Raw genomic sequence first — 26,599 nt, 5'->3', positions numbered from 1 at the left:
GGTTCAAGGTATGGTCTGCTAGGGACAAGTGATTTTATTTTGTGTTTTTACATGTACTTTGATCAGCTGATGCAGCTGACGGACAGTCTCCTCTGTAAGTAACAGAGTGGGGGCGGAGGAGTGGTGACCTGTAGTGAGCCTTCCCTGACTTTTTTCAAAGTGGGGATTGCTGGCTTTCAGGCAGCTAGGCAAAAGAGAAAAAGGGACGTGCTATGGGGGTACCTTTATTTGGGGACAGCAAGCCCTTCTATTTCCGGATCTGGAATGGACTAAGTCAGAAGTTACAAGGCAAAAAATCCTGGGATAAACATCTGGATGAAATCTACTTACTCCAGCAGAAAAGGTACACTGCATTTCAGCCTTCTTGTCTTCCTTTTCTTCTTCTGCTCTCTCCCTGTAGCTGATTCTCACTCTTTTCCCTTAGGCTTTTCTGCCAGTAGATAAACTTTAAACAACCCTGGAGCACTTTTCTCTATCAGATTTCTTCTTTCAAGGTGGAATGCTTCTGGAGTTCCAATCTTATCTGCTTTCACAGGTGGGTTTACTAGGTCGCAATTGAATTACCCTGAGTGCAGGACTTCAGTCACAAATTAATAATGTATACTCTTGTCTTTCCTGCTTCATTGGTAAAGTTCACAAGAAAATGCATCAGGGTTTGTTCGGGTTTTTTAATTATTATTAAGAGTGTGTGTGATGTATATGCTGCAGTCAGCTGAAATGATGGCTTTTTTGCAAGGATTCTGGTTTCTGTCTCTCTAAAGGTTGCCCTTACTGTGGGATAGAGTGGACTTAATGTTGTTCCACATTCTGGTGGTCAGTCACTTCCTGGGTCAGACTGCTGTTTGTCACCCCCATGGCCCAGGTGTCAACATGTACAGTGACTCCTCTTAGACCTTACATTATCAAGAAGATTGCCTGTGTCTTCATATGTAAATACTGAATCAAGGCTGTTTGTTACTGCTGTGCAGGGCTGCTCCCTCCACACACAAGAATGCAGGAGTATTCATGGAAATCCAGCTGAATCTGTTTTTCATTGTTCCTTGTCATTTCTGAATGCACAAACCCTGCAGTACTCAAATAACAAATTGCTTCCAGTCCCTTGTAAAATTTGTTTTTTTCTTTCCTCACAAAGCTCTGAAAAACTCTGGGGACAAAAAGGTGGCTGTGTGGGACAATATCTATCTATCTGTACATATGTATGTATGTATACAAACATATATGTATAGAAATAAGTAGGATAGTACCTTCAGAGAGACAAATGTACATATCTGTCTTAATGGAAAGAATTACATATATCATAATCTAACTTCTGACCAAATAACAAAAGTCTGTTCTATTTTACTTCAGAGCAGTGGGACTTAAATACACTTAAAATGGGAGGGACAGTGGGAACAATAGTGTCTCCATAGAATACTGAAATGTTTATATTTTGGTGTGGTCATGAAAAGCATCACAGGTAACTGAAAGGTAAGTTCTCAGCAGATTCTGTAATATCCAAATGAATGTGTGCAAAATAAAAGTCTAAATAGATTAATATTTTTATAATTATAACATTATCTTCACATTTTTAAGTCATAGAGATGTGGAAGGGACCTCTGAAGGTCTCTGTCTAACCTCCCGCTTGAAGCTGGACTATTGCCAGCAATAGATCACATTGGTTTGGCTTTGTCTAGCTCAGTCTTGAAAGCCTCCCAGGACAAAGATTCCACCGTATCTTTAGGTACCTGTTACAGCATTGTAGTAACCTCTTGGTGAAAACGGGTTTTTTCCTAATGTTCAACCTGAACCTCCAAAATCATAATTTGATGCTGTAGCCCCTTGTTTTACCATCTGCTATTACGAAGGAGGGCTTGGCCCCTTTCTTTTTGTTGCTCCCTTTCACATAGGCTGCTATTAGATTGCCATTCAACCTTCTCTCTACTTGACAATCCTTATTAGTCATGTGCTGCAGGGCCATGAACATCTTGTGTGCTGCTACTGATAGAGGAAAACAGAAAAACTGTTAGGCATATAAAGCCTTCTTCATAAACTTCTCTTAGATCACAACAGTGCAACCCCAGCAGTCACTAAAACTAATATTTCTGTGTTTCTTTATAAAACTCTGCATAACAACACATGTAGTACATATGATATCATTGTCCGTGAAATCAGAGTTGCATGGGGACACAATTGTTCCCTTCCATTTTAGGTCTATATGTTTCCCACAGCTTTCAACTAACATAAATTAGCCCTCTGCTATTTGGTCGGAATTTACATGGTGCCAATATGTGGATACTCTTTTACTAAAGAGGGACAGGACCATTTCTCCCTCTTATTGTCCTACTCTTTTATTTCCTTTCTTGTCCCCAGAGATGCTCAGGGTTTGAGGAGAAAGAAAATGAATATTTTGCAGAGGACTGGAATCAGTTTTATTGCTTTCATATTCTTAATTATGTACAGATAGAAAAACACAACAGGAAAACCTTCTGTGTTGACTTGTGTATGGGAACTACTCTTGTAAAACCTTTGCTTTTGTGGAAAAACTGTTGTAAGCCAAGAGGGCTTTTACTTCATCCTGTCATTTTGTTGTGTGGAATTGCAGTGTTGTGGCTTCAGCTTGAGTTCTTCTCAGTGTTAATGGTGCTGGAATACATACAGTAATAAGCAGCAATTAAATTCTACTATTATCTTATTGAAAGCCAGTGTTAAATATGTTACTATTTAACTAGTATGCTCTGACTGCACACAGAAAGCCTGCAAGAGAAGAACAATGCTTTTTCCCATCCTACAACTGGTGATGATAATACCTGAAAGCTAACTGTTTTGGTAGTTCTCACCTTCACTGGAATTGCTGTTCATTCTCTTTCTTCATGTATAATAGTTCTTTGAATCTTATTAGCATTATTGGATTTCTTTGGTTTAATCCTGCACTGTATAACATTTCCCAAAGGGACATCCAAGTTCAGGAGATGTGATACAATCTCCTAATATTAAAGAGGACTTTGAGTTTATTTTGCCTTACTCTGCTGGTTTCTTTCTGTTCAAGACTCTCCTTTTTAAACAGCCTGTAGCTCAGTGTGGAGTCCCAGGGACAGTGGTCACATCTCATATGTCCTTTCTAGAATTATCTTTGGAAGTAAACTCTGGGATCTACATAGTTTAGAGCATATGAACATAAAATCCCAACATAGTTCATAATCATGAGGAACAAAGAGATAAATACTTATGAAAATTCAGGCCTGATAGAGGTGAAAAGGAATCACGTGACTGTCACAGTCTAATGGATCTTCCAGAAATTACGAGAGTCATTGCTTGATTTATTTTTTTTAGTCTGGCTTTCAGTGTAAGAGGTTCTAAGAAAATGTGAACAAAATCTCTCTAGCATGTAATTTTAGAAATTCCACCATATGAGAATCGCACTGTTCATAAAAAATAACTAATAAATAAATTAGAGCAAGTGAGTACACGGATCAAGGACAATTATATTATATTTTTCTTCCTGCTATTGCCTGCCTCTATAACTTGGATTGATAAATAATCTATCTTCTGTGTGTCTCCTCTCTCACAGCTGCTGCTTAGGGTTTAGTGGTATCATCTGGCCTTCGTGGGATGCTCTGAGGCTTAATTATTCTAATGACAATAAAACATTTAACTTGTGTGGTACATTTAAAAAAAACCTCAAAAAACAGACCAAAGCATTTTTATACATTAATTAACTATAGAAACCTGTGCTATGAGAAATAATGCATTAGAAGTGCTTGGGACAGTTTGCACAACTTGCAGACAGCTATGGTCATTCCAAACATGTCACAATAAAAACTTTATATCCCCTTTGTTTCCATTTTTTTTTTGTGGCTCTTTAGTCTCACAGAGATATTAGCGAAGTGCTTTGCTTACCCTGAAAACAAACATAGCACAAATAAAAAGTATCTCAGCCTAATGCTATTAAACTGAGTTGCTTAAGAGTTGTACAGGGACACAGAGAGCCTTCAGATTCAAGACAAATCTTTCTCAAGCTGGTATTGAATGAGAGATGTCACCATAGTTTTGCTGTTCATTTGTCTAAACAACATTACTGAGTTTTCAGTGCACAAATGAACGTAGGACTGTCCTGTCTTAAAATCCACAATACCTGTCAGTATTAATTGGTTCCTTTGCTCCCAAAGGTGACAGTGAAATAAAGATGCCAGCTCCCAGTTCCACCACTTCATTTGTAATATGTTTCAATAACAGTGCTTCTGAGTAGTCAAGATGCAAAGAACAGCCTGTTGGAAACTCTGCTGCTGCATGTAAAATAAAGTCAAAGGCATCACTGGCAGTGTTTTTGGTCTTTTCTTATGCTGTTACACCTTCATCCTAATAGAAGTTTTGAGTCTAATAATGGAAAACAAGCCTCCTTAATTTCACAAGTGTAAAGGTCCTCCAGAACTCACATTTCCCCAACAAAGCACAGACATACACACATCTGACCTCAATGCCTAAGACGTGGCTTAGGCTCATAGATTTAGGAAGCTATTTCCCTTCTTAAATGTGGCTATAGATTTCCTTGTGAAAAAGTAAACATGAAATTTGTGCTCTGAAAAAAACCCACCCCAAATTAAAAAGTTGTTAGAGAAAACTATTAGGCACAGGGTGAGGAACACAACCTAGAATAAAACTGCAAGAAAATCCCTACTGAAGAGGGTTGAAAGTTTTGATGCAGGATGAGGTTATACTTCAAAGAACAAGTTTGTTTTATAACTCAGTGATAATAAATAATAACTAACAGCTGCTGAGCTGTTAATCCAGTTCTAGCATGAGATTATTGGTAGGATGGTCTCAGATGCAGAATTAAAAAAAAAGGAGATTAATGCAATGAGATTGCCCTGCTGGAAGTGACTGAGCAAGATTTCTATTGCTTACTGTGGCAGATAGCTAGCTAAATATCTGAAAGCTTAAGACTTCCCTATCGGTTTCTTGTCTAGTAACATTGGCAATTAGTAACCTGTTTAATTTATTTCCAGAGAAGCTCTGTTTACTGTCAGCTGAAGGGGCTTCAACATACATGCACAAGAGGTTCCAGTTAATTTGCTGAGTCTTGCTGTCGGTGCTGAAGAAATTTGCTGACCCTGTCCCTGCGTTGATTGTCCAAGCCCCTGTTATCTGTCTCCTTTTCACTTCATGCTATTACTTCCTAACTCATTCTTTAGCATCTTGTTAGATGATTGCATTGATCCTTTTTCTGGCTGGTTAGCTTCCTCTGAGCACTTCTCTGTTCTCCTGAAGTCTTGCACACATTTACATAAACATACTAGTAGAAGGAAGGGAGAAGACGAATCTCCTTTGGCAATTTCATGATGGAGTGTTAAGCATGGATATTCTGAGCAGCACAACAGGGAAAGAAAAGAAAGCTGAAATAATATCCTGCTGATTAATTTATAGCTTAGTTAGAAAGAAGTGCTTTAGACCCTTAGTAATGGACATATTTTAAAAGAATAACCTTATAAATCCAAATTCTTCTTTTTATAACAGAGTTAAGACTTATGGACTTGTTCTTGCATTCTTTATCTCTTCATAAGTGTAATGAGCAGGATGCAGTCCAAAAGAAGTGCTTAAGAAGCTGTAAATCCAAAAGGGTACATATTACCAGCAGAAAGTGCTTGTGAAATCTTTCACCTTGTTTAGAACTATTTTACATGACTCCCTCTGTCAGAATCTGACCTACATTCTATATTCTCTTTGTTTCACAATGGATTTTCAGGTGTTCCTGGTTTTGTCCTCACCTATATTGAAAAACAACTCACAGCTTCCTGAGCATATCATTGAATCACCTGTTAAGAAAACTGACTGATAGTAATGCATGATCAAGACTTACTAAGTGCCTCAACACAGCTACATTCCTTAGCTCAGTAAGAAGAACCCAGGAGCACTTCCAGGAGGATACTGTTGTAGTTTTCATTGCCCATCAGAACTCCTGGTTAGCTATGTAGCTGTGCTTATCCTAAACTGATCCTATAAGGCAACATCAGTACTGCCTAGTGTTACAGACCTAGCTTAGCTGGCTAAATTAGGAGCTTAGTGTCCCTTGACTCCATAGCTGATGAAGAGAATGATTTAGAACAGGAGCGTAACTTAGATGTGCTGAATTATCTTCTCAGAGTGTCTAAATAGGTCTCTGCTGAATCATTCTCTGAAAGCCACCCTCTCCATCCAGTGACATAATGGTACTTTACGGAAACTAAGCATCTACTGTAGGCAGCTCTGTTAAGAGACTAAGTTACAGATTTTATTTGCTGCTGCTTTGACACACAGGAACTAGAGTTGTAAAATGTAAAAATCATGCTGTGTTTGATGGGTCAGGAATAAAATTGGTTAAATATGCAGAACTTAAAGAAATTAAAATGTTTTGAAGGTTCTAGATTCAGGGTGACTTTGTTTTATTTTTGTATTAGTGAATTTGGCTCACCTAGTACGTGACATTTATATGCTCAGCACATTGCTATAATGTATTAAAAATGAGTCAATAATTATAATGGTATGTTTTAAATGAAAGTAAAATGTTTCCCCAATTATGGGACAGAAAATTAAATGAGAGTAAAAGCATATGGTATAAACATGTAAGTCATGGACCTCTGAGGCATCAGAGGCAGTGTGCAAAGACATTTACCAACGCTTCTGGGTTCTTCACGAGTTTGCTGTTTGGCCTGGGATCTCTGTTTTTTTAAGCCCAGTTAGAGGTTCCTACAATAAATAGAAAGGTTTGACAATTTTGCTCTAAATTTCTGAAAGCTCAGTATAGTAGTTATTAGGTGTAATTTAATTAGCTGTTTACAAGGGCTTTGGGGAATTTTGTGAGAAAGGTATTGTGTTTGTGTCCTCCCACATTGTGTCTTGCCCAATCCTTCCTCCTCTCTGAGGTCATTTGAGGGATAAAGGCCTACCCAGTAAAGCATCAACATATTAATTGTAGCATTGTTTATACTATTGAAACCCCACCTCCTTCCCACTTCCTGCCTCTGAAACTTACATTCTCCAGGAACACAGAGGCTTTCTCAGCCAAAATAATGGCAGAGGTGGCAAGCTTGCTTCACTGATATTGAATCTTACAACTTTTGCTCAGAATGCCCCTTTATTTTGTTCTTATTTGTCTGATCCTAGATGCAATGTTCGCATCAAATCATCTTGTAATTAGCCACTAACGCAACTGATGCATGAGTAAGTGAAAGAAGGAATACTTCTCAAAGCAGCAAGGCTAAGAGTTTGAAGGACATATAAAAATATCTCAGAGCGGCTCCCTGGTTTGTTCAGGATGGTTCTTTATATTCTGAATGCTTTTATTTCTCCTCTGTTCTTCAGCGTTTTTCTAGTCCTGTTTATAGTGACTTAGATAATGGGGTGCTGTTGGTGACAGGAAATGCTCCTTTTATGGAATGATAAAGATAATGTTCAGTTATGCTTTTGTTACTTGTAGCCTATGCCCATTAATTTACACTTATTCAAATGATTCCTGTTTATCTGTGTAATTCTGATACTTATCTTTGTTTTGCTTTATCCCCCAAGTTCTCTCAAGTGTGTCAGTATCTTACTGCTATAAAGGTATGCAGAACTTGCATGTTTCAGGTGGATTAAATCCAGAGATAATGGCATATCAAATAATTTTTTTTTGCTTCAAGATTCTACTGTTCATAAAAGAATAATTTAAAGCAAGAAATATATATTTCTGTAAGCCACAGAATTTTTGTTGCCTGTTTTCCTATGGTTTTATTATTAAATTATCCTATACCTAAGAAGCACAAGTTCTGAGAAAACATTCTGTGCAATGAGCCACTTATACTCTCTCTCTTTCTCTGATGTGGGTTTTCTTGTGGCTTATATTTTAATAGTGTTTTATTCATAGATAATGTATTCTAACATCAGCGTTATCACTTAATGTAAAACACCTATTGCTTTATATAGTATTTGCCCTATAAACTGTATCCCCAAAATCTTGTAACTAAATAATACCAGAATACAAGGAAGAAATCTGGGACATCACAAGGAGAAAGCATTGAATGTATCTCCAGCTATGTGGTTTGACTGATGTATTTGTCCCACAAGCTTTTTTTTTGTGTGTGTGTGTGTGAGACTAACATCCAGTCTATTGGCAGTTGTTAGATTGTAGTAAAAGGAGAGACTGGGGCTGATGAGAAAATGAGGGCTGACATTCTCCTTGTTCATATCAGCTTGAACTTGTCATTGTTCTACTGTGTTCCTTAGACTTATTCCACATCATATTACAGCTTGACCTGAGCCATGCTAGATAATTAAGAACAAATTAAACATCTGTACTACTACTACAAGAAAGCAAAGGTGAGACAAAAGCACGAAATTTGCATCTGAACAGAGATCTGAAACTGAACTTAACCTATTTGGAGATAAGGAGAGAGGAATCTCTTTCTGTTTCATATTGAAAATTCATGAGACATAGGCTGTTTCTTTGGGTTTGAGGGTCTTCCTTCCCCTTAAATCTTTAGCTCCTGAACCTGGAATACTTAGAATTCTTTATTTGAATAAAAACAAAAATCAAAAACCCCACCCCAAAACACTTTTTATGAATTAAAAGATAAATCTGAAAATATTCAAGGAAAACAGAAATATTTACCCCAAATTAGTAGATTTTGTTATATTTTTTGTGATTTTTGGGTGGCCAACTCATTATTTTGAACATTGGCAAAGCTTATTTGGATGCTGAGCAAGCAGGCATTGCAGGTAAGTCTTTGCACCCTCCCTTCAGGTACTTATACACATTGGTAAGAACCCCCACCCAAGCCTTCTCTTCTCCAGGCTAAACAGTTCCAGCTCTCTCAGCCTTTCCTCATATGAGAGATGCTCCAGTCCCATAATCATCTTTGTGGCCCTTTGCTGAACTCTCTCCAGTAGCTGCATATGTCTTTTGTACTCAGGATCCTAGAACTGGACACAGGACTCTAGGTATGGCCTTACCAGAGCTGAGTAGAGGGGAAAGATCACCTCCCTTGACCTGCTGTTTGCATCAAAGGACCTTGCTGTAATGAAGTTTCATGACTGTACTTGTAAATTCTTCATCAGCCCCAAAGGATCGACTGAAATAACCCAGAGCTGCATGGAAGACCCAAGGGCATTCTTCAACTATAAGTGAACCATTCAGTCTGGAACTTGTTTGATGGCATGCTCTTTCCCAGGACAGGCATACATTTCAGGTTCTTAACAATTTCCTCAATTTTCTCAGCATCAGAGAAAAAAATGGTATAGCTAAGCTTTCAGATTTTTCCTCATAACTTTGTATGATGAGGAACTACATTTCAGAGCTCATTCTAATTGTACCATAGGAAGCATTGGTATGACACAGGGGGAATTCTTGTTTGTACATTTTCTTTTCCATCCATTATGGGAGTAATTCAGATGCTGATCCTTTTCTAATTTATTGTGCTGTGTAAAAAAACTACTGGCTTTTTCTGGCTCCTGAGATAACTAGTCTACTGGCAGGAGGGGCATCAAATGACCCATCGTTCACTATCTTCTGTGCTTCAAAATGTGGGCTGTATAAACCAGAAAAATTTTGAAGTTGGCTATTCATTTCTTCTATCTTTCCCTCTGCTGCCATCATATGGTTAAGCGTCAGTAAGTCAAGCATTGATGAACTACCTGGGTTTTTAGCACTGCATTTATCTGCTTTTGCCGGTTCTTTTTTTTTTGCATTCAAAAAATACCTCAGATGGTAGGTGTGCGTTACCAATCTTTCAGTGAAAATCTGGAAGATACATACTGTCTCAAGCAAAGGCCATGCTAGCTCTGGAGAGAGGCACCATGTGTTTGACTGTGTTTCTTATTCGCCACTTTTTCTTGACTACAGGATCTGGGAATCCCCACTCCTCCAGGCTGCCAAAGAGAACAACCTCCCAGCCATTAGGAAACTTCTCACTGATGGAACATGTGATTTCTATCAGAGAGGTAACTCAATTATTTGCGACAAGTGGTTTTCTGTGGAAGGCAAGAGCCTGCTACAGCGAGTAGAGTAGTATGTTTGTTAGTTTGCTAAAACATTTGCATTAGCAGACTCAAACTACTTAACTGTATGTCAGCAGCTTTGCAACAAAGTGAGTTTTCTAACTTGGCGAGCTCATCAAACCCTAAAGGGATGGTGAAGATCAGAGGTTTACAGCTTGAATGGGCCTTTTTTCTAAAGGGACCGAGGGAGGTGGTTTACTGTGGAAGGTGGTCAGTGGAAGGGCTGTGTGCTCATTCACTTCACCTTGAAGTCTGCTGTCACAAACACTTGAAGCCTCTGTTCAGCTTTCAGATTTTGATGGGGTATGGGACAGAGTCTGTGCAGTTATGTGGCTGTTACCATGTCATATGATGAGGTGGCACCTGGCAGTACTCAAGGGAGGACCTCCCATAATCCTCCACCCCAATAAATTAATTTCTGCTTTTGTCCCGTATAGTTGAATGTCTAGATGGCTCACATGCTTCTCCTACTGTTTTTAGGTGCAGTGGGGGAGACCGCCCTTCATGTAGCTGCCTTGTATGATAATGTAGAGGCTGCAGTGACTCTGATGGAAGCAGCTCCTGAGCTTGTCAATGAGAGGATGACATCAGAGCTCTATGAAGGTAACATCTCAGGGAATGAGGATGGGCAGGATTGTCTGCAGGGGGAGGGAGGAAGTAGTACCTGTACATTTAGGAAAGTGACTTATACTGTTCCTGGTTCAATATATTCCTAAACTGTTACATAGCAAAGCCAACATACAAATGGCTCCTGACCATTTGTGGAAGGCAGAATTATATTAAACCCAAGTACATACATGTGCAAACATGCAAATGCATAATTGACAAACCTTTAACCACAGGTGGGCCTGTTGGTTATAGTGGGATTGCAAGGATATGTACAGTTTGCTTTCTGCCATAGTCATGTGTAACAAAGGGGACACCTACCTGATCTCTGAAAGGAGAAAAAATGGTTCTTTGGTTGACAAAGAATAGGGATTGAAAGAAAATGTGGCCCCTGCTTTTGATTCTAGACTCTGAGCCAGGTTTTTAAAGAATGGTTGTGATTGACTACACAGAAAGGCCAGACAGAATCCTGAAACCACTAAAATAATAATGATGGCGGCTTAAAAATCCTAATACTTAGTTTGATGGTTTAGAGCAAGTCTTCTTTGGGAGCTTTTTCTTGACCTGGCATTCATGTCCCATGAAGGAAAGCACAGACCTTTCTGAGACACATGAGCTTTCAGTGTGCTTCCTGGAAGAGTGTGGCATGTCTTGTTTTCCCCCAGAAAAAGTCTAGAAAGTGCATCCTGTTGGGGTTTTTTTTGGCAGGTTGTAAAGTCAGCTTCCATTAATTTGTAAAAGGTTTAAATAGAGTGAGACCTCTGGAAAATCTGTAGTCCAACTTTCTGCACACAACAGGGATAACTTCAAAGCTAAATCATATAGCCACTATGGATGCAGTTCCAAAAAACTTAGATTTACCATGAGTGAAATGTGAACTGCAGACTATTGATCAGCCTGAAGTTGCTTTCTTGGAAGGCAAGGTTTTATTTCTGTGTCTTACAGGGCAGACGGCTCTCCACATTGCAGCAGTGAACCAGAACATCACTTTGGTGAAGGCTTTACTCAAGAGAGGGGCCAATGCCTGCACAGCACGGGCCACTGGACATTTCTTCAGGCGCAGCTCCCAGAATCTTCTCTATTTCGGTACAGTCTTATCTTCTCGCCTTGCTGCTATGGGAGGGAACCAGCAGAGTGATGAGGGAATATAAGGGAGGCTTGCTTTAGTCCCCATCTAAAGTGGATAAGCAGAGGCTCCTGTCTCCAAATGTCATCAGTCACACACCTTTTAGCAGACAGTAAGACTCCATCTGAGTATGTAAATACTACATAAATACAAATATATAAATCGTACACATTTTATATATTTGCATATATACAAAAATATATATTGCATAAGAATTATAATTTAATTTCTTCCCAGCGACATATACTGCAACTTTCTTGTCAACCTTCTTATGAAGATAATCTGAAAAGAATTCTTCTTCCTTTTAGTGTTGTGTGGGGCAGGTCTTCTTTTCCTTTCTGGGTAGGATGAGGAGTGGGGCAGGAAATTTACAGGCTACCTGAAGTAACCCTTTCATAACCTCTGGCTTCATAGCATGGATAGCTTTCCCTCAGTATGCTTCAACTTCTCCTGCCTCCTGGGGTCTTAATGTTGTTTCTCCCCATTCCTTTCTTTGCAGGAGAGCATGTTTTATCATTTGCTGCCTGTGTGGGAAATGAGGAAATTGTACAGTTGCTCATTGAAAATGGAGCTGACATTAGAGCTCAAGATTATCTGGGTATGTGCTGTGGGGCCTAGTGAATTGCACACAGTAGATGTGGACACTTGAAATAAGACTCTGTCATCTGTGCATGCACATATTTTTCTCTCATTACAAACAGCTGTGGGATGAGGGATGTGAAGAAAATGAAAACTACCGTTAACGGCATCAGTCAATTGCCAGTCTTTGCACGGGGCTGGGCTATTCCATATACCTTATCTGGTCTGCTTCCTTCATAGGTAACACTGTTCTTCACATCCTGGTTCTCCAACCTAATAAGACATTTGCCTGCCACATGTACAGCCTGATACTTTCCTATGACAGGAAAAAAGAGGGACCAGGATCACTTGAATTGATTCCTAACAATGAGGGGCTTACTCCATTCAAACTGGCTGGAGTTGAGGGCAACACTGTGGTGAGTTTAAGTGACACAGTTGCCTCCATACAAAAGAGATTATTCAGAAACTGAGAACTTGAAATAACATCATCCAGACCAAGCGAGTTTGTGCATGTTCTTAGTGGGTAGAAGATACATAACAAGTCCTTCTTTTATTTTGCCAGAAGTCTCATGTAGGACCAGAAAACCTGTATAAGAAGTTTCTTTATCCTAATGAAAGAAATGAGTACTTAAAGAATAGATCTTTTGACCCAATTTTTGAAGCATTTGAGTTAAACAGGTATTAACAGAAAGATCCACTCCAAGTAATTTTTTAAAAACTCTGACTGAAATTATTGTTTTTGTTGTCTAAATTTCATTACCCTAAATGTGACACACAGGAAACTTCTTAAGGTATCCACAGACATTTGTTCATAGTCAAGAATTCAATATTTAATGTAAATGCTCATCCTTCCCCTTAACAAAAAGACAAAGACGGTTAGTGTTTCTTCTGTAGATCCACAAAGGACAGGATCATTTCTCTTGCCACACCTCTTTCCTGATAACTTGTAGAAGAGTATAAAAGAATTTTTTTTCTAATCAACATATAATTCCGTATGAGATTGTCAAGATGTATAACTGTGTCAAAAAACTTTAGCAGTTTGATTAGAATTTAGAATAGAAATCACTCATCCTTTACCTCAAGCATGAGCTAATTAATCAAATGGGAGTCGGAAAAAATTCTTCCACTTCTTAACCTGCTATAATTGTTCCTGAGAGATAGGAGAACCACAGCTACAAAGTTCAGGGAAAATACATTGTAATTAAGGGGGTTTAACAACTTTATTTGTTTCCATTGCAAATACAATATATACTAGAAAGCTTCTGATATCCTCCAACCCCTTCTTTTCTCCTCAGATGTTTCAATACCTTATGCAGAAGCGGAAGCACAATCTCTGGTCCTTTGGTCCCTTGACCACTGTGCTCTATGATCTCACAGAGATTGACTCCTGGGCAGAAGATCAGTCCTTCCTTGAGCTCATTGTCTCAACCAAGAAGAGAGAGGTACTGTGGGCACCACATGCTTTCTATGTGCAGACCATGGTGATTATAAAAGGAGAAGAATGATGAGTTTGAAGGTTCAAGCTCTTTGATATTATCCATAGAGCAAGGACTTTGTACCATGTGCTGCAGGGAATACATGAAATGTAGCAGCTTTTTAATGATCTGGCTACATCTGATGCTTTACACACAGTTTCTTCTGAGGTATGAAACTTGCAGATGATTGAAAGAACTTTGTATGAGCAAGCTACAGGAAATGACATTGTGTGATTCAGCAAAGGGTTCTCTCTCTTTCACCAGGCTCAAAGATATCAGTAACAAGTATCTCTAGAGTAGCTCTAGCAAGTAGCTTTCTATAACTGTGATACTGATTAATTCTCACAATGTCCCTGTGAGACATGACTGTTCAGAAATCCTAAACTGGAATGCATTTTAAAAGCACTCATTATTGTTCTTCCTTTCATTTAATGACATTGCTTGTCCAGGTTATGACTTAAAATAAAGTAGGTGAATTATCTCTGCTGTAGGCTCAAAAACTTGCAAAGGGATCACTAAGATAAAAATAGCAGAGTGTAATGGCAAGCTTAGACAGATCTGCTTAAGACTTTCAAGGTACACTACCCTATCAGTTGTAATCGCCTGGACAGGAAATGCATCAGAAGACAGTTTAATTAGCACAATTCTACCCATCCTGTATTATTTCCATCTATCAAAATTTTAGTCAAACTTATCTAACAAAAGTTTCAGCTACTGGAGAGCTTTGCACAATGTGGAGGAAGTCTATGAAACTCTCATTTGCTTTTATTTAAAATCCTCTAAATTTCTATGTGTGGTGATACGTATGGAAATTCAGGGGAAAGAAGTCTATGTCAAAAAAATAGAACAACCTTAGAAGTTGCCCGGAAGACTAAACCATAATCCTAAAAGAAAGAAGAATATTGTGCCTCTGTCTTATCCCAAAACATACAGTGCATGCACATCCAAGATTCCTAATTTCAGAGGATAAGATGTCCCCAAATACCATGAGATAATATGATTTATTTTCCAGAATGCTCTTAAATATGAGTAATTGCAATTTTTGCATGCATAAATAGTAATTATTTTTTATAGCTGATATATGTTTGGTCCAAAAAGTTTGCTGTCTCCTCTAGAAAAATGCAATGTGTCACCCCATCCTATCATACCCTCCCAGTCCAGTATTGGACTAGAGTAGCATCTTTAGGCCCCAATCAGAAGCAGGTTCCTCTTGTATTAAGGGGGATGCATACACAAATAGGTACTAAGATGTATTTTCTGACCCTTAAGTGGATGAAAAGTGGCAAAAATAGAAGGGAACTAAGCTACAGGAAGATTATAGTAAGCTTCTGAACTTATATCATCCTTTTGAAAATGAAATTTACTCTCCTATGCAAAGAATTCTAGAATACTGACTTCTACACAAAACAGAACACCTAAGGCTATCTAGCTAGGTTCATTATCTTTCACTTTTGATCGTTTAGGATATTTCTTAGGCCATTCAAGAGTCATGTCCATTTACTGAAACATACATATTCCTTGCACTTTGCACAATCTGTCTTTGGCTGACTTAGAGGAAACAGGGCAATGTAGCAAAAGAAGGAAAACATCTAGAGTGCAATAAGAAGTTTTCCTTTAAAGTAACCCACTCATGCCACTTTGACTTACATCTCCTTCTCGCTTATTGCAGTGGTCCCCTAAACATTACAATAGGAAGTAGGTCTAGAAGCATTTAATAAAGTGTGTGGGTCAAATTCATAAGCAAGGTGTAAAGTACACCCTGTTTGTCCTACGTATGCTCTAAGCATCAGTCTTCTAAGCAGAAGCTGAAGGCTTGATATAGATGATTCAATTAATTATCACTGAGATGATAATGCAGAAACTTAAAATATAATATTTTTACATAATCCATAGAGCTTTAGACAAGTATTAATCTCATTTGGAAAAATGTTCCAATTTTCTTATCCCAAATCATCTGATACAAAAGACATGTATTGCTGTACTAACAGGAATATTCTGTCATCCTCAGTTCTACGTTCCCACACACAACAAAAACATTTCAAAAGTTTATCAGCTAATTTTTAGTTGTTAGTCTTTTGTTTTACCCTCCAGATGCCATCAGAACTGAGGGTAATTTCCAATCAATTATACATATGCCTTTGTTTCCCTTTTACTGAAAAGGCCTTGTTGACATTTTGGTGCTCGGTTGGCAACCTCAGAAAAGATTCTTGGAAAAGTAGCTTATTGCTCATGTGAACCCTGCATATGTTCTGTGAGAATGGTCAAATAAATTCTTCTCTTTTTTATAGGTAGAGAAACTGCAAATGAAATAACACTGACTGTCTTAAAGTAGCTGAATCCAACTGCTTTTGACTATCTCTGGAGTAGACTGAGCCCCTTGACCTACAAAGCAAACTTTGATCCTTCATAAACATACCAGCCATAGTCCTGTTTCTAGACTTTGAGTATTTACATATTCTACTTACATCAATAGAAATTACACTTCCACATAGGGAAGACAGACAAAGGACTACAGGCTCACTCTTCAACTGTAGGAAACCATTACAATTATAGCTTCAGTTCAGCTATACTGATTTGTTCCAGATTGGGAATGGACCCTAAACAGTTATAATGAGATGACAGAAAAACACAAAAAGACTCCATGCTGATTTTCTGGGCTTGCAGGCGCTAATAAACAAAATATCTTTGTTTTACTTTCACTTTAAAAGAATATGGCTTATAACTGAATGAAAAAGAAAATTTTGTTTTGAAAATGCTTCAAGGTGAACCATTGGATTCCGAAGTAGAGATCTAGCTCTTCAACTACTGCAGTTCTTGGAGGCCATGATAAACTGAGTCAGTATCATCCATCTACTTTGAAAATAACATTTGTTACTTCTGTAGGACATACTTCCTTGCAGTGGGACTCTATGTAGTTTATGACCACTGGGGAATCACAGGCCATTTTTTTCAAAAGAACTCCGTATGAAAGACCCTAATATTCTCTCTTCCATTTTATTCATATCAACATAGTGTTCTTGTCACTACAGTGTTGAATACCTCACAATAGTGCATTACATACTAAAATCAACATCTTTCCCATGTGGTTCATTCTTTCTTCACAGACTAGGTTACTAAGCAGAGTGTCTAGTTTTGGGTGGGCTTGAGAGTGATTGCTTTTTTGCACACAATATTGTGTGTTCATATTGGACAAATTAAGCTAAAGAAGTGCACTTGGCCTAGATTAATCCCATCTAATTTTTGTCACCAACTGAGGTGTTTAATTAAGGAATACAGATTCCCTAAGTTTTACATGTGTTTGATAGAGAAATGCAAGTAACTAAGTATCTCCAAAGAGCGATTTAGACCTCAGGTGAGCTGAATGGCAGTCTGTAGGACACTATTGCCTACAAGGAGAGAAATCTTAGGATAAACACATCACTAATGAAGATACCTCCTTTAGATGCCTAAAGTTACGTGATGGGGTTACTTGTAGTAGTGATACTCTAAGGACAATGATGAGGCAAAGTTTGTAGGAAGAAGTAATGACATTTATTAGACAGTTCATGTAGCCACAATTTCATCTTGTCCTAGGAAAACAGTTAAAAAGAGTGGAGTGTCATTGATCTTTCCAAGCTTTATAGTTGTCATCCCAGCAGCAAATCAATAGATTCACTCAGTGGCATAGATTAGCAATGTTCAACAGAGGAAGAGATGTTGAATTTTTTTTTTCCATATCAGCTCACTATATTTTCTTTGTCCTTTATATGCATGTGTGCAAATCAACCAGATCAACCATGAGGGCACTTAAGAAAATTTCTGGATTCTTCCTGTTAGTTTTTGGAATGGAATTGTATGATAGGAGAGGATTCTTCCCTCCAGTGCTCATAACTCCACTGCTCTTACTTTTTATAGAGCCTCTTTGTCACTTCTAAAACTATGGTCTCAATTTTTTTTTTGATTAATCTTTCTTTTTGTATAGAATTCCTCAGCTACACAGTATGTATGGATATATGCAGATCTTTGACAGAAACACAATCCCAACTTATGCAGCATCACTGTTTTTCATATCATGCAAGATGCTCACTGAAGCTTCTTTTTATTCCTGGGAATGTATGTGGTCTTCTACATATATTTGAGCTGCACCACTGACATTCTAAAAAGAAGCACCCAAACTTTGAATATAGTATAAACAATCTAAAGGAAGTAAGTTGAAAGAGCCTGTTTTTTTTCACACTATATCTCACTGTGCGTATACTGCAGTTTTTATCATCATAGCTGAATGGTGAAAACTTTTGAAAATCCAGTCCATTAACAGGCTGCATTCATACAGAAGTAAAGGAACTTTGGAAATCTTTCCAAAGTTGTCTTAGTTGCCTGCTAAATCAAGGTAATATCAGTGTCAGTTTCCCAGAGAGCTAATGATTTAAAGGACCTTTTGATATGTTTCCTAGAGATTAAGTTTCCACAAATGCTACTGAAGTTGATAGAGATAGCTGTTGAAACCAATGTTATCTTACAAATATAAATGCAGAACTCCAATATGGAGAAAAAAAATCTAAGTGAATTTGTGGTTGTGCAACCTTGTGGTTGCACAGAAACTTTTTTCTGTAGCTGAAAATAGAATCCAAATTATCTTATTTTCAATTCTATGCTAATAATGAGATGTATATTTTGTGCAGAGGAGAGTATCTGTCTGCTGTAAAGTCCACTGTGCTGTCTTGCTTAACACAAAATATTCTTCAAAATTGATTCCAGTTACAGTAAAAGACAATTCATGAATTGAAGTAGTTTTGTACATATTTGAATCCCTAGAGTTCACAGGATTTATAAACTTTCTGATACTGTAAAGTTAGCCCACCCTTAATATGCATATATCTTAATAGAAAAAGAATAATTAATTAATTACTAATAATACCTTTTATTTTCTGTAACAAATCCTCATATATTTAGTGATTTTGTGGTTGTGCAACCTTGTGGTTGCACAGAAACTTTTTTCTGTAGCTGAAAATAGAATCCAAATTATCTTATTTTCAATTCTATGTTCTAATAATGATGTATATTTTGTGCAGAGGAGAGTATCTGTCTGCTGTAAAGTCCACTGTGCTGTCTTGCTTAACACAAAATATTCTTCAAAATTGATTCCAGTTACAGTAAAAGACAATTCATGAATTGAAGTAGTTTTGTACATATTTGAATCCCTAGAGTTCACAGGATTTATAAACTTTCTGATACTGTAAAGTTAGCCCACCCTTAATATGCATATATCTTAATAGAAAAAGAATAATTAATTAATTACTAATAATACCTTTTATTTTCTGTAACAAATCCTCATATATTTGCTTTCACGGACCTAGATCATAGGTATGTCTCAAGTGTTTATATGCATCCAGGCCTACACAGACAACAAACTTATTCCAGTATCAAACATGCTTCTCGCGCTTCCCACAGTACTTAAAAGCTGTTGCCTGCAGGATATATTTTTAACTTTTTTTTAAAGCTCTTTACTGGCAAACTGAGCAAATCCAAACCCACTTGAGCATTGTATTTTTGCAAAATAAATTCAGCTTCCTAATGCTGAATAGAGTAGGTGAGAATAGTTTGTTAACATTCTCCTAGGAAACAGTGTGAATGATGCTTATAAACAAATGTCCTTATGGCAATTAATTCCATCTTTCCCAGGCACGCCAGATCTTGGACCTAACACCTGTGAAGGAGCTGGTGAGCCTGAAGTGGAATATGTATGGTCGTCCCTATTTCTGTTTCCTGGCTTTATTCTATATACTCTACATGGTCTGCTTCACTATGTGCTGCGTCTACCGACCACTGAAACCCCGAATAGGCAACAAAACAAGCAGCAGAGACAATACAATCTATATCCAGAAAATGCTGCAGGTACTGTGTCTATAGGAGTCAGGGCCCCATAGGCAGCATTGGGCAATTCTGATCTAACCTACTTAACTGGAAAGTCCAAGTCTTTCCCAGTTGCCAGCTATTGCAGCTGTCCTCCTTCTCTCTTTCCACCAGCTGACCTTTGTCAGTGAGGAACACGGGGTATGCTCTGTTCTCCGTTGCTGGGGCTGGGCTGGTTCCTGTGGCCTTGTCAGGCCTAGTCATGTTTATTATAACATGTTTATACTAACAGTGGGCCTTCTCTTCCCACACCCTCTTTTTTAATTTCCTTTCACTCCCTTTAAAATTTAATTTTAATTTCCTTTCGCTCCTTTTTTTTTCTTTTTTTTCCAGGAATCATATATGACATATGAGGATGAGCTGAGGCTGGTGGGAGAGCTGATCACAGTAATTGGAGCTGTAGTAATTTTGATCCTTGAGGTAAGAGAAACAGTGAGCTATATAGTCTCGAGTTTAATCAAGACAGATTTTACTTACTAGACAAACATGAGTTTGTGCTCACAACTTGGTAGGGGTTATTTGCTTAGTCTAAGTGCTTTGATATATGCCGGTGGCAATAGACACTCTCAACAGTAAGACTCCAGGTGTGGAAGAAGCAATTAGAAGGACTGGCCATGCTATCAAATGCTATCTGCAGGGTAATGCCACAGTTCCCGTTAGCACCATCTGTGGGTCCACCTGAATCCCAGCTGTTGAATGAGATTCTTAGGGATTCTTCACCCAGCACCCCTAAATACTCATGTGTTTAGGGGTGCTGGCTGAACTCATTTCTGTGCATACACAGAAAAGTATATTTAACTGGAGATCAGCGACTGTATGGGCCTATAACAGGAGCCTTACTCAACCAGAGTTCTGAGGTGAACATGTTTAGGTGTTCTCCTTACCATGAACTCTCCAAAAAAAAAAGCAAAAGTTCTTTAAATTAAAACAAATACATCCCCCACTTGATTTTATTACAATATGAAATAGAAGACTGAAACTCTTATATGAGAAAACTCAAATGACGATGCCAAGGTGAACTGAAATAAAATGGGGCTTGTAAACAGCTTTTTCTCTGCCCATATGTGTTCCAGAAGGACAGGTCCTTCTTCCTTTGTTTGGTCAGGACTCTGGGGCTACATGACAACTAACACAGAGAGTCTGAAACTCCTTTGATTCCCCAAGAAGGTCTTTTTTGTCCTCATTTCTGAGGCTCAGCTGTTTGTCTGGTCTCTTCTCAGTAATCTAGACGAACTTCAGGCTCACAGCTCTGTGCTGCAACATCTCTCTGCCACATACCAAAGTCTCTCAATCTGCCCAAGCATTCTTAGATTTTCCAGCAATCTGTGTCACATCCCGAGAGGGGCCCATCTGACTCAATCATGCAGTTTTTAAAGTAATATAGAAATCAAACTGTGAACCAGCAAACAAAGCAGATGCAGCTGGCCTCCAGATCCTGTGAATATTGGTGGTTACCATGACATTTAATAGTATAATAGAATCCGTCTAAGTCCTAAAGTCAATAGGATGTCTCTCTTAGATCCCAGATATCCTTAGAGTTGGAGCAGCAAAATACTTTGGACAAACCATCCTAGGAGGGCCTTTTCACATAATTGTGTAAGTACATCACTTTTTAAGTCTAATAGATACATTGTCTCACATTTTCCCCACTGCTGTCTTTTGCCAGATGAGTCACTTTCTCCATTCTTTTAGAGTATTCCTTCTCTTGATTTACTTCTCTTACTGGCTCAACTGGTGTGTAGGAAGCCAGGCGAGTGGACAGGTAGAGTTGATAGTGCTGAGAGGTCTCTGCCTATGGGGCTGGTGGCTATATGTGCCTGTCTTGGAATTTTTGAAAAGAAAAGAAAAAAGAGGGTAAGATTCCTTTACTGAACTTTTTTCTGTCTCTTCCTCCTTTGCAGCATCACATATGCGTGCATGATTCTAGTAACCATGGTGATGCGTCTCACCAGCACAACTGGTGAGGTGGTGCCCATGTCCTTTGCCCTGGTGCTAGGATGGTGCAATGTCATGTACTTCGCACGAGGCTTCCAGATGCTCGGACCCTTTACCATCATGATCCAGAAGGTATAAGACACAAACAAATATGGGCTTGTTACACACATCCTGACACCTCTTTGCAGATAGGGAGAACTGAAGGAATACTTTTTCTCCCTCAGGACTAGCATTAATGGTAAATGGAAAAATTCTTGTCTGCAACAGAAGGTTTGGGACTTTCACAGTCTCTCTTTAGTGCAGAATTTTCCTTTAGTCCACTCATAGTCTTAGAATCTGGAAAATGGTTTACATAGGGTTGCACTGTGGCTTGGTGGAACAGTTGGGCCTTATGGTGGCTCTGTCTTTGCTCTACAGATGATATTTGGAGATCTTATGCGCTTTTGCTGGCTTATGGCTGTGGTGATACTAGGCTTTGCATCAGGTGAGTCTACAAAAGGAAAACAGCGTTATGTTACCCCTGCCAACTTCTTTAGTATGAATTAAGCGCGTGGGGTTTGATTTATTCTCAGGTTGCCCTTTGAGTTAGCTGGCAAAGGTGGTGATAATGTATAGCTTCTATTTCTTTGAGCATGGTCACTTTACAGTACTGATTTCTGTTCTCATGAGTTTGGTTTTCAATTCTTGCTCTTTCCAGGGTAATAGAAATTAGGACAATCCAGATAATTCCACATATATGTAAGTTAAGGTTTAAAAACATACTGCATTTATGATATTTGTCTTTGGAAAATGAGATTAACACACATAGCTTTATTATATCCTTGAAGAAGAAAAGATCATTATTTTGAGAACAAATAAATAATCAAAGTAATTGTGAGTCATTTTATAATGGAGACCAGTGATTCTAATCAGGGATTTGTCCTTGTTATGCTGGGTATTGCACTAGCATAGAAACACATGCAGCAACTTCCCAGACCACTTTGTGTTGTCAGCATCTCTTTAGGACCCTGTTGTTGCTCTTGGAATGTGATTCCTGGTGTTAAACTCTCTCTCTTTTTCCCCCATTGCTCTCCTCTAGCTTTTTACATCATCTTCCAGACAGAGAACCCTGAAAACCTTGGGCAGTTCTACAACTATCCCATGTCCTTGTTCACCACCTTTGAGCTGTTCCTCACTATCATTGATGGCCCTGCAAACTATGATGTGGACCTGCCCTTTATGTACAGCGTGGTATACTTTGCCTTTGCCATCATTGCCACCCTCCTTATGCTCAACTTGTTAATTGCCATGATGGGTGACACCCACTGGAGAGTGGCCCATGAGCGGGATGAGCTCTGGAGAGCCCAGGTAATCTAATTTAGGTGGTAGGGGGTTCAATTTGAATAAAGAAGGGGAAAAGTTGTCCGGGGAAAAGTTGTCCAGGGAAAATGTGCTAGACAGAGCAATTACTTATTCTGCCATCCATGCTCTAAAGGAAGTACTTAAAAACCTCTCCTTGGCCTTGACTTTTCTGAGGGGCTAATACAATAAGCCATGTCCTTTTAATTCTGTTTTACAGCTTCTGTACATCAGCCACCAAATTTCTTTCATCCTTTCTATGAGTCTAAAGTGTCTAAGTGCAAGACTACTCTTCTGCACATCTTCCCATGTGAAACTGTCTTCCAGTATATCTTTGCTATGAGGGTATTCCTACCTTATTTCAAATAGCAGCTAGAAGCCCATCCAGCTTTACTCGTCCATCCTTTGTCTCCCTAGCTGGTTGTTCCTTACGCATGTAATCTCCTGTTAAATAGAATTAAAGTTGCATCTTTTTTAAAAATCACATTTCTGTGTAACTGAGAGTTAAATTATAATTATAGGGATTGACTGAGGGGAGATAGAATGCAAGGTTATGATTACAAGTAGGTCAGTAACGTCTTTAGATCCATTAACTCGTCCATCCTTTGTCTCCCTAGCTGGTTGTTCCTTACGCATGTAATCTCCTGTTAAATAGAATTAAAGTTGCATCTTTTTTAAAAATCACATTTCTGTGTAACTGAGAGTTAAATTATAATTATAGGGATTGACTGAGGGGAGATAGAATGCAAGGTTATGATTACAAGTAGGTCAGTAACGTCTTTAGATCCATTAAGAGAAGTTGGCCTGGCTCTCTTGCTTAAAAGGCAAAAAAATTCAACCAGATCAGTTATATAGCTGCTCAACAGGAAATCCATTTCCTAGTGTTTTTCTATGAAAAAGCAATAAGTCAAATGGTTAAATGTAGTTGTGTGGCCACATTGGTAAGTTCTGATGATAGTTAATGCAGATATAAATACTGTCCTCTTCTCTAGCTTGCAAATTAATTACCCTACTCATTGTCATCAGGTATGAAATTAAAGAAATTTAACAGTGTTTTAAGAGCACCATTGCTTCCTCAAACCATAGAATCATAGAATTGTTCAGGTTGGAAAAGACCTTTAAGATCATCGAGTCCTACCATTAACCTAGCACTGCCAACTCCACCACTAAACCATGTCCCTAAGCACCACATGGCACAGTTAGCACTAAAGTAGTGAATTGCCCTATAATAAATGGAGTATTGACTCTATGATTTTTCTTTGTTACATATGGAGCTGTAACGAAGTATGGTGATGGGTCAGTACTCATGAAACTGGTAATTTTGAAAGAGTCTCATTTTTTTTCTAATTCATCCGAGTTCTTTCTTTTTTTTGATTCTAAAGGTTGTCGCTACTACTGTCATGCTGGAGCGGAAACTGCCACGCTGTCTCTGGCCTCGCTCTGGAATCTGTGGGCGGGAGTATGGGCTAGGAGACCGATGGTATCTCAGGTGAGTTCTCTTCTAGTGTGTGCACGTAAGGATCCCAGAAGAAGAATCCAATGTATGGATGTTAATAAAGAGCCTTTCCAGTGGCCTGGGGAGGAGTGCTTAGAGCACTTCCCTTCCAGAATAGAGACCCCAATCTGTTTTCTGTCTGTGATTGATAGACAAGCACTGTTCCCTCAGAAAGCTCTGCTGTGCAATTCCTTGTGAAATCAGCTGATGTTTTCTTATCCAGTAGTCACAGCAGACAGACCCCAGAAATTGCATGAGTTATAAGGCCTGAATTTTTCTTTCAGACTTCTTATAATGACTATCACAACGCTTCACTGCTACTCTTGGTTGGCTGGTCCTGTCTATTAGATGCATGAAATGGCAGAAGCAGAATCAATCAATTAGGCGTTCAGCAGCAATGAACTGCACTACAGATGATTCAAAAACAGAATAGGAATAATTAAAGGCAAAATTTCTTTCTGGTGTGAACCTAGTAACTATATTATACTTTGCAAAGATTGCATCAGGTGGCAAAGTCTTGGGTCCAGGATTTCAGTTTAGGCACTAAAATAAGAAACAAACAAATTATCTGTAGTCTAGATAACACTAGATTCCTCATTATTTCTGATTTTAATCAATATTTATACCAGCGTGAGAAAAGATTAAACTTTGTTTGGGCACGTGTGTTTTCTAACTGCGTCATCTTTTGCTGATAAAGCCAGAAGGGGGAGTGGTGGCTGTATGAAATAGGTCTTTCTGCAGGTTTTAGCAGAGAAAGGAACCTTCTGGATTTTCATGTTTGCTGGGCAGAACAAGCAGACCCAAAGTGGTACCAATATGCAGCACCTTCCATCCAAGGTGCAGAATTTACTTTGCAAGAGCAATATCCCAGCAACAATTCTTCATTGGATGCTATGAGAAAAGAGTGTTGGTGTGATCTAGTTCTGTCAAATTAAATGTATGCTTATTGTATATAGTGTGAGACAGTATTTCGGAAGACAAGTTATAAGTAATGTAGAGAAGGGTTGGTGGAAGTGGAGCAGTTAAATAAAAGTTCAGCAAAAGATAAGTGGCATCCTGAGGCTAGCAACCATGGAGTATCAGAGGAGGAAAGGCAAGAACAAAGGAAATGGATGAATATATGCGTATATACAAAGGATCTGGAGCTAGAGTCAGGTGGGGTAGGCCTGCCAATAGCTTACAGCTGGCAAAATGGAAAGGGCAAATTATGACTGGGAAATGAGTTAAAGGACAGGAAACCACAGGCAGATAAGGGTACTGAAGTCAATGATGGGGATGAAGGTCTAGGAGATAATTGTGTGCTAGCAGCTGCTAGCACCATGCCTATAATCAGTTTCCTGTTTCTATGTAGATTTTCTGGAATGTCTGGGTCAGTAGGGATATTTTTGGGAGGGGCCTGCTTCTTGTGGCTGCTTGGTTTTGTTGATAAACTGGCACATTTCTACTTCATTCAGTTTATATTTTTTAATCCTCTTACAGAGTTGAAGACAGGGTTGATCCCAATAAACACAAGGTGATGCGGTACACAGAAGCATTTAAGGCTCAGGATCGGGATAACTATGACAAAGGTTTGGAAAAGATGGAAATCAATAGGAACATCCTGTACAAGAAGGAACTGTCTGCTCTGTCATTGTCACGGAGCACATCCAGGACTAGTTCTCACCGTGGCTGGGAGATTCTGAGGCGCAACACCTTCCACCAACTTTGTGGAGAGGTCAGTCATACCATGGAAGAGGAGGTCTATGATGTCTAAGAAGCCTCTTTTTTTACTCCACAACACGGATCACTTTTGCCACAACAGTTGTCTTCTCCAACTGTTCATACACACTCCAGCATGCTACACACATTCGTCAGCCTCGAAGATCTCTGCTGGTGAACAGTTCATGAACAGTTCATGGCATCTATGCTATGATATATGAATGCAGTCTTTTCTCTCCGACTTTTAAGTGTCCCTGCTGTTGCACTGATACTTGCACCAAGCTGGTGGGCTTGTTGTGCTAAGGTCTGTGGTGGTTTGTTACGCTTTGCAATGCCCTACAGAAATGAGGAAAAGAAGCCAGCAATGGGATTTCATCCATTTACAAAGAAGTGATCAGTAAGCCCTTTCCCAGACTGTTACATACAGTATAATCTCTCCCTCCAGTTTCACAAAATCCCAATGCTCTCATG

The 26,599-nt window shown here is 38.8% G+C and overlaps 1 protein-coding gene across 1 annotated transcript; it reads left to right on the top strand.

Annotated features, from left to right (window-relative positions):
* Positions 1 to 212: 212 nt before the first annotated feature.
* Positions 213 to 26,183, top strand: LOC103900567 (transient receptor potential cation channel subfamily V member 6). Its single transcript, XM_009281273.1, has 15 exons — positions 213 to 343; positions 9,830 to 9,927; positions 10,465 to 10,587; positions 11,536 to 11,676; positions 12,216 to 12,314; positions 12,536 to 12,711; positions 13,591 to 13,737; positions 19,432 to 19,644; positions 19,996 to 20,082; positions 21,182 to 21,258; positions 21,564 to 21,729; positions 22,015 to 22,081; positions 22,676 to 22,944; positions 24,318 to 24,424; positions 25,910 to 26,183. Exons 1-15 carry the CDS (start codon positions 213 to 215, stop codon positions 26,181 to 26,183), a joined length of 2,175 nt encoding a protein of 724 aa, XP_009279548.1.
* Positions 26,184 to 26,599: the final 416 nt, after the last annotated feature.

The sequence above is a fragment of the Aptenodytes forsteri genome, unplaced genomic scaffold, assembly GCF_000699145.1.
Source record: "Aptenodytes forsteri isolate BGI_AS27 unplaced genomic scaffold, ASM69914v1 Scaffold405, whole genome shotgun sequence".
In the NCBI taxonomy this organism is placed as follows: Eukaryota; Metazoa; Chordata; class Aves; order Sphenisciformes; family Spheniscidae; genus Aptenodytes; species Aptenodytes forsteri.
This window is presented reverse-complemented; position numbering and strand designations above follow the sequence as displayed.

Bases quoted from the DNA above. Each gene is read 5' to 3' on its own strand.
- LOC103900567 (XM_009281273.1), top strand. From the start codon at position 213: ATGGGGGTACCTTTATTTGGGGACAGCAAGCCCTTCTATTTCCGGATC. The intron at 12,712-13,590 runs GTGAGTTTAAGT...TTTTCTCCTCAG, and splicing joins GAGTTGAGGGCAACACTGTG to ATGTTTCAATACCTTATGCA. The intron at 22,082-22,675 runs GTGAGTCTACAA...GCTCTCCTCTAG, and splicing joins GATACTAGGCTTTGCATCAG to CTTTTTACATCATCTTCCAG.